This window comes from Ptychodera flava, chromosome 1 (genome assembly GCF_041260155.1).
Source record: "Ptychodera flava strain L36383 chromosome 1, AS_Pfla_20210202, whole genome shotgun sequence".
NCBI lineage: Eukaryota > Metazoa > Hemichordata > Enteropneusta > Ptychoderidae > Ptychodera > Ptychodera flava.
Window position 1 is genome coordinate 17,964,474 of NC_091928.1, and position 13,096 is coordinate 17,977,569.

At 35.2% G+C, this 13,096-nt stretch overlaps 1 protein-coding gene across 1 annotated transcript; it reads left to right on the forward strand.

Moving 5' to 3' along the window:
* Positions 1-530: 530 nt before the first annotated feature.
* On the forward strand, positions 531-10,499 carry LOC139131861 (transmembrane protein 41B-like). The gene is made up of 7 exons (XM_070698156.1): positions 531-727; positions 1,167-1,299; positions 3,611-3,739; positions 4,355-4,448; positions 4,960-5,064; positions 5,911-6,049; positions 7,765-10,499. Exons 1-7 carry the CDS (start codon positions 547-549, stop codon positions 7,932-7,934), a joined length of 951 nt encoding a protein of 316 aa, XP_070554257.1. The 5' UTR covers positions 531-546; the 3' UTR covers positions 7,935-10,499.
* The last annotated feature ends 2,597 nt before the right edge of the window (positions 10,500-13,096 follow it).

Consider the following 13,096-nt stretch of genomic DNA (forward strand, 5'->3'; position numbering starts at 1 on the left):
GGTCCAGAGAGCGCGAAGTGACAATAAAACCGAGGACTCCCAAGGTGAGTCGGAATTTTCCCCAAAAAACTTTCCAAGCTCCTCCCCGGATAACAAATGATCCATCACTGAGAAGCTGTACCACAGCACGTAATATTCAAAACGGAAAATGCATGGTGCTGAAATTACATGAAAAACATTATAAGTTTTTTCCCCCGTTTGAATGAAATGATAAAAAGTGGATTAACGAATTTTGTTACGCCCCTTATTATGATGCCAATAGCTGAATAGAAAACAGCAACAGCAGCAATGAGTGTCGTTTTAAATACAGTCTGTGTAGTCGTCCGACACTGATGCGGCCCTTCTGATACACTTAATACCCTGAATTATAACGAGGCACAGTTTTAATTTTCAAACATGTTTTAGAATAACTTTGATCTTTTCATGGTATTTACTACCGTAGCATGCAGTAGAGTATTAGTACAAAAGCACCGAAATGCGGAAGCAGGGTTTTACGAATAAACAGCTATGAATAAAGTAATACACCGGCTAGTGCGACACCTTTCAATGGCTATTGTGACCGCTGAACTCAAATACACGTCAGTAGATAGTAGTCACTGTAATTTTGTTTCAAGATCGAGTATACACCATTTGAAACGGCCACCATTACCTTCCTGGCAACGACGAATGGCGGACACCGATAATGTGTTACGGGAGCGAATCGGACGTAGTGACCAGCAAATCCGTGGTAAGTCGAGGTGGAATCCAATCGTACGATCGAACAGTGTCATCACCGCGTCAATGTACATCCGCCGCCGGCAGCTGCATTATGTACGGTCGTACCGAAGGATTTGTATTCTGTCGTCCTTTGAAAGAGACAAGCCAGATGGTAGTTGCCATCAGTGGAATTCCCAGTAAATATGACGCGACCGAAATCCAATGCTGAGTTTGGAAAGACCATGGAACACGAGTAGAAGTTCAATGACCAGTACACTATGTACTTGTGCGGGTTAGATCGTAGGAAGCGGCAAATGGCGATGATGGACATGGTTTACGGATTTACAGTGTAGATAGTCTTGTATTTACAAATCCACAGTCCCTCCCTTGACTGTGATGAATCCAACTTTCTTCATTTCACACTCAGGTTTACATGAAGTATATTGACAGTCGCTCTTTTTTTCCTTCAGAAGGACAAACTGCATCCAAGGATGACGACACAGACGAAGGGTCCACAAGGTCATTTATTATACTGGCACTGATATTTATATCATCTTTATTGGTGATGGGTGGCGTGTATTGGACATTTCCCAAGTTAGAGCCGTGAGTACATATGATGTCATAAAATAAAGTGGCATCTCTTTTCAAATTGTCCATTGTAGTTGATAATTACAAGGATATTTCCATGATATTGCTAAAAATAGATATATGTGGCATGTTATTAACAATATGGACATGTTATTTATAGTCTTTACATTCGTGACGAACCAGTTGTTTCCTCCCTTACCACCTGTAAAAGCTAACAGTTCAGTGCTTAATATGAAAACGGTACGGCTTACCTTTTGGGTGGCAAATATACTTAATGTTACATTACAAATGTTAATTGTCATGCCCCAAAATTTGACCCCATGGCTGTTCCTTGTACACCAGCAATGAGATTATTCGAGTTCAACCAGGTTGAATCAAAATGTATTTAAATGTTTATATTTAGACACCATAGCATCAGATAGTACGGTAATATAATCTAGTAATATAGAAGTTCAAATTACCTCTTTTGACCTTTTTGACCTGGCAAATTCGTAGTGGGATTTGTCATCTGTGTAGAAGTTTGATTTTTTTTTGCTTTGTGTGTCAATTGCAAGTTCTTGCTTTACTCCCAACTTTGTTGAAACGCCTATTATTTGTGTAAGTTGTCAACACAGTACAAGGTAAATTGCATTTTTATGGTTTTCGTTTGAAATTCTTTTCCTGACCGCAATTCACCTGTCAACAATATCACTGCAGTAGTACATGTGTAAATAGGCTGAATTGGCAAGCTGAATACTGTGCATCTCAACATGGCTAGTGGAGTAGAGCAAGAAACTCTAGTTAATGTTGAAACAAACAGTGAAAAAAAATCATCAGAAGTCACAGCTACTGGCTGAGTAACGATCAAGTTATCAGGTCTTCAGTGTCATAGAAGAAAGATGTTTAGTTGTAGCTATATTTCATACTTCCAGATCCATGATTTACACATGTTGTCATGACAATATGAAATATTGCAATGTTTCTGTGTCAGTATTAATCTGAATCTCTTACTCAGTCTGAGATATAATAATGAGCGCACAGTATTCACTGCACAGAAACAAGACCCACTTTTGTATCATATGACCTTTGATCCTTGAACTCTGGACAAAGGGCTTGCAGAGAGCCAGAGAATGCATCATGCAAAATTGTAATGATATCGTCTTTGATAAACTTTGACACTGATGATAGAGTGATGGAAAGCTGTCATCCCAATTTCCCTGTTTGATGGTTTACATGCAACCCTGCTGAAACGAGGGGATGGGGATACATGTAGCTACTTATTCATATTGTTACAAGCTTGTAACTAGACAATACAAATGTTTGTTTTATTGGAATAGATTTTTATTATTTGTTTATGTTAGTTTTTGTCATATAATTCATCATCTGTTTTCTTTTTGCCAGTAACATGACTTGGTGTTAAATTGAAAGACTCAGACTTCATGATAAAAGATAGATTTTGGATTGAGAATGATCTCTCCTTTACTAACATACTTAACCATCAATGAACTGTACCATTACAAAAGTCCACATGCATGATATTTAACTAAAGGATTAACAACCCCTTTAGAGCTGTGATTAATCCCATCAAAATTTTAGTGCAACATTTTTCTAATTTTATTAATTTTTCTGTAATTTTTTAAGAGGATTTGAGACTAAATAATCACAGCTTTTTATTTGGTAGAGTTTTTGATTAAAATATTTTGGGAAAATCTGAAAAAATTGTCTGGATCTAAAAAAAAATTTGTGCATTATATTTTGTAAAGGTGACAAAAATGACTTTGGCAGTCAAAGGGTTCACTGTACTTTTTTATGCATTTTTTGGTGTTACCATTGCCTGTGTAAACTCAATTTCTTGTTCTACTTTCGAAATCATTGTTTAACCCAGTTTGTATGTACAATGTCAGAAGTGTTTAATATCATTGTTTTCTGACAATTTCAGTCCAGACTTTACATATCATACCGTACACAGTGCTTTGCGTACTCAATCCCTCAAGCACTGTAATTTTTCTGGCCAAAATTTTAGTGCAACATTTTACAAATTTTTGTAAATTTTTTGGTAATTTTTTTGGATAATATTCAACCAAATGGACATAACATTTCAGTGACTACATTTTTAAAATCAAAATTTAGCAAAGATCTGAAAAATTGCCGTGGTTATATTTTATAAAGGTGGCAAAAATTGACTTTGGCGTTCAAAGGGTTAAGGCTATCATTTTTGTACTTAAAAAATAACTAGGGAAATATATGAAAATGAAATTGATTTGTAGAACAAAAAGTGAAAATGCTATCAAAAATTACAGCCATGGTACCTTTTTAACATCTTTCTTTAATGACTTTTTTCTTTCAGTGAAGAAGCAGAAATGATAAAACTTCCCAAAAATATAGACGATGCAAAGGACCTTGGGAAAGTTTTGTCACGGTATAAAGATATGTACTACTTTACAGTGTTGGGTGGCTATTTTATAACCTATATATTGTATCCTTTATGCTAAAATCTCATCTATGCAAACATTCTCAGTGATTTTTGCTGAGCACTTTATCAGTGGAAATATAATATTTCTTCGTCGAGAGTTCTTACCAAACATTGATGTAGTTCATCTGAAGTATAGGGTGCCAGTAGTCACAACCCACAAGATAATATTCGTTTTCAACGAGTTGAATTGTTTGGAAAGTCAGTTTTCTGCCATTGCATCTTGAAATATCAACTCAACAAACAATGTATGCATGATTTTTCCAAAAAAATCATCCATGTTTATTAGCATGACCAATCATATTGTCAGCTGTGTAAGATTGCTGGACATGCAAGGTCATTGCCATTATAACTTGCTTACTATACTTACTCTCCGAAGAATTCGACCTTGGAGAAGTGAACTGTAAAACCTAAGAAAAATTTTCTATCACTGGTAACTATTTCTGACCAAATGAATATTGAGAAGTATATAACTTGGATACAAGAAACAACAAATTTGGTCTCTTATAATAATGATTATTTGACAATTGGTATTTGATATTTGTCAGCCCAGGAATAATGCAGATGTTGACATTGTATTTTGTACCATTTAAGTGATTTTTACCTTAACTTCACAATCAGCTTACAAACATTTGCAATACCTGGTTCAATATTTCTGAGTATATTATCAGGTTTCCTCTTTCCCTTTCCATTAGCTTTGTTTCTAGTCTGTTTGGTAAGTACCGATGTCACTCAGATACTTTAATGCCAAATATTTTGATGCATTTCATATTGTCGGAGGAATAGATAAGAAATTCAAATGTGCTGTTATCAAATACATAAGATGTGATTCAAATATTGTATTTCATCTCTCTGTCTCTATCACTCTCTCGGTAATATGATACGAATAACCTGCTCTTTGAAGACCAAGATATAATACATCTACTGTATTGATGTACAGTAGTAACAGTCACACCAATCTTTGGTTGAACATTTCTTTAATGTCAAGAAAGGTTTTGAATTGAGGGAATGGAACCACGTAAAAGAATAGTACCTCCGGCAGTCAGGAACTGTATGAAAGTAATAATTCATTACTACAGCATAATATTGTTTTTGGAATTACTGCATAATATATCTTTTTGGAATTACTAACAATCAGGCTTTCAGTCTTTCAGATTGAATCAGTTTTCTTCACAGAAAATATGAGAAAAACTGGCATGTTAAATATTTATATAATTTTATTACAGTGTTCAGGAATAGGTGCAACTAACTGCTATCTACTGTCATACCTGGTTGGCAGAAGACTAGTGCAAAAATACATCCCAGACAGAGTAGCTGAATGGGCAGCAACAGTGAGTTTGTCTTTGTTTATTTGCTTGTTTTACTTTGTTGCTTTCAGTAATAAGAAGTGTCAGAATATGATTGCTACCAAATGATATATAATGTTGACCTTAAGAGGTAAATACAATAGGACACACATTCACACACACACACACACATACATACATACATACATACATACATACATACATATATACATATATATATATATATATATATATATATATATATATATAGATATATATACATATACACACATACATACATACATGCATACATACTGTATATATATGTATATATATATGTATGTATATATGTATATATATATATATATATATATATATATATATATATAATATATGTATGTATATATATATATATATATATATATACAACATAAATTACTTTATGTGCAAAATATATCTGTTTCATACATCTAGCAATATTCTGACTGAAGATTGCCCAGGTACATTTATAATTACTTTTTACTTGAAGTAATTCATTTTATTATTTATAATGCTCTTCTTTTAGCATCAAGCACTGTGTAACTTTTCACAAGGTCATCTGAATACTTTGAAAGAGAGAGAGAGACACACACATCTCTCTGTCTCTGTCTCTCTCTCCTCTGCCTCCCTCTCTCTCTCTCTCTCTCTCTCTCAGAGTTCAAACCATGTAAATGAGAGTGTAGAACTAAGGATATTTTCAGTTCTGACTGTCTGTCTGAAGATTGCAGAATGCATGAAACTTAAGTAACAGATGCAGAATGCATGAAACTTAAGTAACAGATATTACTTTGTAGCTGATATATTTGGAAAATGTTCTTCACATTGAAATAAGTGTCTTTCTTTGTCTTGCAGGTAAACAGACACCGGGAACATTTGTTAAATTACATTTTGTTTTTAAGAATTACACCGTTTCTGCCAAATTGGTTCATTAATATAGCTTCACCTGTCATTGATGTGCCACTAACTCCATTTTTCGTGGGAACATTTTTTGGTAAGTGGTGGAGTTTCGTTGTCAGGCTTTTCTGTTGTTGCAATGTCACTGTGGCAGAGAAGAAAGCAGCTAACTATTATACTGTAATAGAGAACTTGAAATTCTCTGATTTAACTTGCACATGGTGAATTCTTAGTCACACTTTCATATACTGCCACTTTAACAAAATGATAGTATTCAAGCAACTTTCTCTAAGTGCATATTGAACAAGAAAAAGCATGGAAGAGGGTATTTGCAGCTGTGTGTTTGATTGTAAAGATAAATTCTGTAGAATATCATACCAGTATATTGATGGTGCAAATACAGCAATCTGGTTGGTTGTAAAGTGAAAAGAAGCATGGTATATTTGCGATATACCACAGCTGGCATACATGCTAGCTTTTGGCAGTTTCAATATACTGTTATGATATAATAGCAATAAATCACACCCAGTGACGGTATACCACTCAGTTTTGACCACTTCACATCATATATGCACTCGCTAATACTCTTGCATATGTCGTGAACTAGTCAAAATCTCATGCTGTACCGTCGCTGGGTGTGCTTTATTACTTAAATATTTCATCGTTTATGCTGGCTTATCAAAGTCAGGTACGACTCACATAACTTGAACAATTTGCTATACATTCAATTGTGAAGGGAAGCTTAATGGTTTGTTATCTCAGGTATACTAAAATGTCATTGAATCCGAGGGACATCAGATGTCAAAATGTATCAGAAATGGTGAGATACTTTGAATCTAAGGATTACAACCATGAGCTTTTATGATAAAATAGCATATTATCATATACCTTGTGCAATATTCCCATGTAATGGTATGGGGTAAAAGCATCCTCAGTTTGTGCAGTAAGTTGCTGTATCATGATTCAACACACTTTATCCGAATGTGAATCCAAACCATGTCTCACTGTTCTGGCTTCATATCAGCAGCATGTCGCCACTGTTCACATACATTGCTGTATTTGACATAATTTTTACCGGTATATCAATCTGTGACAAGATGCATCAATTCTGTCAACAACCAAAGCAAATGGCAATAAAATTTTGATATTGTGAATATTTTTACGTTCAAAACTCTGCATAATTTTATTTTTATAACCTTAACAAACTAAACTTTATGGTCCCTGATACAGATTTATTGACCTCATTCTTGTGACATATGACCCTCCTCAGACTGGGTCCGTGTGTCCGTAAAACCTTGGTCTTCAAAATCCAGATCAGGGATGAAAAGGTCATTTTCTGTAACGATGATCTATCCAAATCTGTCTTCATATTGTAACCTTTGACCTCTGCCAGCCAGCTGACAGTATAGCAACTCTGTGTTTTTGACTGTGTGTGAGATGTAATCCTTTCCCCATGAGTTGCTGTCTTGATTTAATGGTATTTTGGATTTTATACCCCATGCTGAGAGTCAGAATCTCCATTTGGAACCCTCCTAAAGTTATAAATAAACTTAATGGACACCATTTGTTTGTTTATATATTGACCCTTAGAAAATTATGCTATAGAAATCTGATAGGTCGAGGGCCCCTTTGATGTCTCCTAGATTTTTGTGTTAGTTCTGAACATTGTCCATTGGGCTGTCATGTAGAAATTCCATGGGCATTGTTTGTGACAGGTTTTAGGCCCGTGATGAACCCATTGAATTTGTACGATACAATGTTGTGAAAAGTGTAGATATCACGTGTTACTTTTCCTGTGTTCTGTCTCCCCAGGTGTAGCACCATTGTCTTTCATTGCAATCCAGGCTGGAACAACTCTATACCAGTTGATGAATGCAAGCGATGCTGTCTCCATGAGATCCATCATTGTCTTGGGAGTCCTCGCCGTCCTTTCGTTGCTGCCGGTATTCTTCAAGCAAAAACTCAAGAAAAAATTTGAGTAATCTGTTGTTTGCCTGTTTCTTTTTATACTTTTCACGTTTTTATCACTAAGTTTATTGCTATCACTTTCTTATACCCACTACATAATTCCTAAGTTTTAGCATACTGTGAACTCTATTTTGGCTGTGTAGGAAAGATTTATTTCTGTTTGAAAAGTTAAAATTTCTTCATGAAATGAAACCTTGATTGTTGCTATCTCTGCCACCAGTACGACAATTCATGGCAATATAACTGTAATATAGTGTTCATCAAAGTAGCCTGTAGAGCGCCCTCAGTGGTTGTGATTGCCACAAGGGGGAAAGTACTCTTTCAACCATCTGCAGTGACTACACTCACGAAAATCTGTGAGGTGAAAGTAAGGAAATTCTCAGTCTTGTGTTGACTCAATCTTTTGAAAGATGGGTATGTATGCAGTTACAGAACGTTTTTCACAATATTCAACACAAAATCAATGTGCCTTTATTTGGCAGTTTTCTAACACAAGCACGTTCCCTGTAACTATACATGTATGCTTCTATTGGTTACTGTTTCACATCACCACTCTGTAATATGACTGTTCTGAGGAAGAGTTTTGTCGCAAGTTAAATATCATGGCTTAGTTTTGTGACAGAATATTGCCAAGGATGGAAAATTCTGCAAGAAAGGTTTTCGGCTTTTTTCCCCCAGTTGATACAAAACCAAGAATTTCTAACTTTGGCCGTATTTGCCGAATTTCCTCTTGCTGAATTACAACTTAGAAACTTACCAAAGCTTATGGATGATTTCCATTCTAAATCTTCATTCAAGCATGTTGCTTATCCTTTTAATTTTTCGCATGCCAATTAACTTCATTTGCATATCTGCCTTTTCGAACTTCAAGCTACCCTGGTAAAAGTCCAAGTTTGCACCACCACATGTTTTTTTCACATGGACAAGATGCACAGCAGAGCTACCTCATTTAATATTGCATCAACTGGAATCACAACAGTCATCCGCTGGGACACAGATAACAAACATAATTTAATCGATATATTTATTGTCCACGCTCGGGTATATCCACAGAAATGTGACTCAACTCAATTCTACTAGTACTTTCTGATCGAAACATCAACATTGTAAAAGTTAAGTTCAAAGGAATGGTAGCTTTAAATTTGGGTATTTTGTTGGAACATTTGTGACGTGTAGTGACCTAAATACATCATTTTGTCAAGCTTGATAAACCATCAAAATAAATCTTTTGTTAGGATTTGCATTCATTCTCTATGATAACGTTGACCATAATGTATAAATGTTTCGTTTACAAGTTTGACTTCACTAATGTGTTTACGAGCTTTATAAATTAATAAACTGTCATGATTAAAAGTCACTGTAATACTACACAAATAACTCTGTTTAAAATTTTATAATAAACAGAGTTCTCCGTTCACAAGTTTATACTGAGCACACTATGCTGTTTACAAGATGATAATGAACACCTTACTCAGTTTTTACAAGGTTAAGTCCACCACAGTGTTACAAGCTTATACACTGAAGATCACTAGGATAAGAAATCAAAGAGTGAAGCTACTGTTCCTTGAAGAACTAGACCAGTGTGGATGTGAAACATCCGTGTTTCATATAGCCTTCATGACTCTGTATTTACTGCTAAAAAACTCAGGTCTTTCATGATGAAGTTTTTGCTATGCCAAGGTCAAGTGTAATAGCATTGCCAATTTGAACAATTTGAACGTGTTATACTGTAGTGGTGTAACCACATTGTTTTTATCCAGTTGAAATTGAAAGGGTAGACCTAGGTCAAAAAGGTCAATGACCTGACCTGATCAGGGTATTGAACTCTACACAATGCCACACTGATAAGTGGTGGGACTTGATTGTTGTGTTGTAAATGTTGTGAACCCTGCAAATTATGTTGGATTCACCATTAGAATAGTGTTAGGTGTTGACGAAATTTAACATACAGAGAAATGGACAGGACATTGTGTGATACACATTTTACCCATGTTTTCATTGTTTTGAGCAAGCATTGAGATAAGTGAATCCATAATAAAGTGTTCGCTGAGTGCCACTAATTAAAGGTGTTAATTTCAGGAGTAGGTCTGCAACTCTGAAATTGACAGACATATTCATAACAGTTTATGGGTTCTAGCTGGTCCACCATTTGCACTTTTTGTTGTCTCTCATTCTTTTTAACTGACTTTATGAAATTGTTGTAAAGATGTGATTTTATTGGCTGATATACTCATGTACATTTACATATTAATTAATGTTTTAATGTGAAAATTTGAATAATTTATGTGAACAGTAGTAGTGTATGCTTGCCTTCCTTCGTGACCAGGCTGATGCATTGAACAGGAAGGTGTACAAGCTGCAGTATCTATGTCATAAAATATATAAATCCAATTTCAGAATGTATATCATAAATCCTGTAAATTAAATTGGCACCAGGATTCTTGTATGTTCTAACATGTATGTTCTGACAGTATGTGAATTCTGTCATAAATAAAAGATACACACATGTATAAGTGGTTAGAGAATATTAAGATTATTTCATTCTGTGGCATTTTATTGATTTTACCATTCCTGTCACTGTATAAAAATGTCTGGATATTTCTTGTTTTGAATGTTTTGATAGTTTGGAGTCGGCACTTTTTACCTTGTGATTTATTTTGATCATGACAGATTTTATTAATATTTTGAGTTTGAATGACCATTGCAGAGTAACAGTTGAAGTAAATGCAAATTCAGTGCTTTAAACTTTCCAATCTTTGGCACATGCAGTAAGATTTGTCCGCGAGGCTTGAAATACAGCACCATCACAAAAGAATTAGCCATTGAGAAACTTGATAGTCACTGTGGGCAACCGTTTCCAGGCATTTTGTCACATTCATGGCAGTCTCCCTGTAACCCTTTAAAGGTAACAAATACCCACTAAAAATAGGTTGAACTTGTTTGGTGGATTTTGTAATCAACATTTGACAATATTTTTGAATAGTGGAATTGTTGAATTTTTCAAGTAGTGATTACCGCTGCCTCCAGCAATTTATAGCAGTAACCATTACATTATAATAGCATTGGCTGTGAGTTCAAACTTGTGTCAGATACAAGTTATGAGGATGTTCAGGGTTCTAAGATTAAACACTATTTTGAAGTCTATTTTGAAAGCAATCTCATACTGTATGGTACTTGTCTTGACTTAAAATTCAAAGCTTAGAGGTTCATAAGCTGTAACATTTCATGTATTGTCCAGTATTTTTATTGTGCAATACAATTTCTTCCTCTACTTCCTAGATGATGTCAAAATGCTGAGTGCTTCACATGTTGATACAGCCTCTGTGCAGGTGTTGTTCATTGCTGTCATTGACATGTGATTTTCAGTCCGGAGTAGAATTAATTTGTCATAAATGACATTTCATGTTGTGTATCATGCATTGTGTTGGCAATGCTTTATAAACACACTTTGGAAGAAGAAGAAAATGTATGTTTTTTCTTGCAGAATAGAAACAATGAAAATGCTTTCAAAAGTTCCAGCTTAGTGTCCCTGTCATAGATGCAACATTGAAACTCTCCAAGCCTTCACTATTCTGCCATTTTTTGTCTTCCATAATGCAAGATGTATTGACACTAGGACAGCACTTTACAGGCATGGTAGAATCTATTTACACTCATTATCCCCTTAAGGTTACATACACTTCAAGACAGACTGGTGATGTGCAGCATCTCAAAAGCTTGTAGAACATTGGTTGGTTTAAAATCATTGTTACTATTGAATACTTTCCAAACAGCCAACCAGTTTCTCATAGCTATAGTTTAAGAACCTAAATTGCTGTGAATTATTGTAACCTACTTGTATTGATCAACTGCAACATTCTGAGCTGGTGCACATTTGTCCAATAACACAGACAGAATTTAATCTGCTGCAACTGGCTCGGAAGGTTATAGCTGATTGGTCAATTGTCACTATTCACAGCAACTTAGGGAGTCTTTTGTGTATTATTCAATACTAATGGTAAGATTCAGCCAACCAATTGGATAACAGCTTCGGAGATGCTGCACATTAGCCCAATTTAATCAGCCAGACTGGTAATCAGTGGACAAGCTGCAATATATTCATTTTGATGTGTATTTATACTGTCTGCAATGTACTCTCCTTGAACTCAAGTGTTCAAGAAGAATTCAACTCAGCCCGTAATTCTCCACCATGTCACTTTAAAATATACTTTTATTGTGAATATTTAAATTCTGGTAACTTAAACCAGGAGGTTGTGAGACTTTATTGAACACCAACTTTCTATTTTCTCTTTCACAAATAAAGGGCAGATACTCTGAGGTAAAAGAATTGCTGTAAACATAACATGTATGCATGATGTTTTCATAAACTCATGAAACATGACTAGAATAGTATTTTTTTTGGAATTATTTGGTTATGAAGTCTACATGAAACAACATACAAGCAATGATGTTAACTAGATTTCTAAAAAGACTGACATTTTCATAGAGGCAAAAAACAATGGTGAGTGATGGGACACTTTCGTGTACATGTTGGTGTCTATGTAACGAACACAACAGAGTAAGAAGCTTTGAAGACGTTATTATCGGTCTCCTAGAGTCATTTGAAGAAGGGCATTACTGTAGTCTATGAAGAACCTGATTGCTGCTTTGGTCTTGTAACTTTACGTAGGTGCTGTGGGTAATTTAAAAAAATTGCCGAACAAAACCTAATGCAATTTAATACATCTCATAATGTATTTTTATTATTTTGCACAAATTCACAGCAACTTTGTGCCATGGTTACTCCATGAGAACTGTATTCAAATGCAACAGTCAATCACTGCCCAGATTCTGTTGTGAAATGTTTCTTATTAAAGAACCTGCTTTAGCAAATTATTGTGTCTGTGGAAAGTTTAAATACAGGTTTGTCCTCAAATTTGACACTTCATTTGGTGGGGCGGAGGGTAGAAGGTCAATGCAATGATTTCCACCTTCATGCATATGATTTATTTTTCCCCTGTCCCTTAGTAGTAGTCGGAGTGGTATTCAGAGCCAGTGCGACATTCAACATACAGGCATCAGAGAATCCACCAATCAAAATCACCGTACAATAATGCCACACTACTGGTTACAAACAAATAAAAGAGGGGAAGGGACTGTAGACAGCACAGCAATACAGTGAATACCAGCAGATTAG

Excerpts from the sequence above, each read along its gene's own strand:
- LOC139131861 (XM_070698156.1), top strand. The coding sequence starts at position 547 with ATGGCTATTGTGACCGCTGAACTCAAATACACGTCAGTAGATAGTAGT. Across the intron at positions 3,740-4,354 it reads TATTTTATAACCTATATATT|CTTACAAACATTTGCAATAC; the intron begins GTATCCTTTATG and ends CTTCACAATCAG. Across the intron at positions 6,050-7,764 it reads TTTCGTGGGAACATTTTTTG|GTGTAGCACCATTGTCTTTC; the intron begins GTAAGTGGTGGA and ends CTGTCTCCCCAG.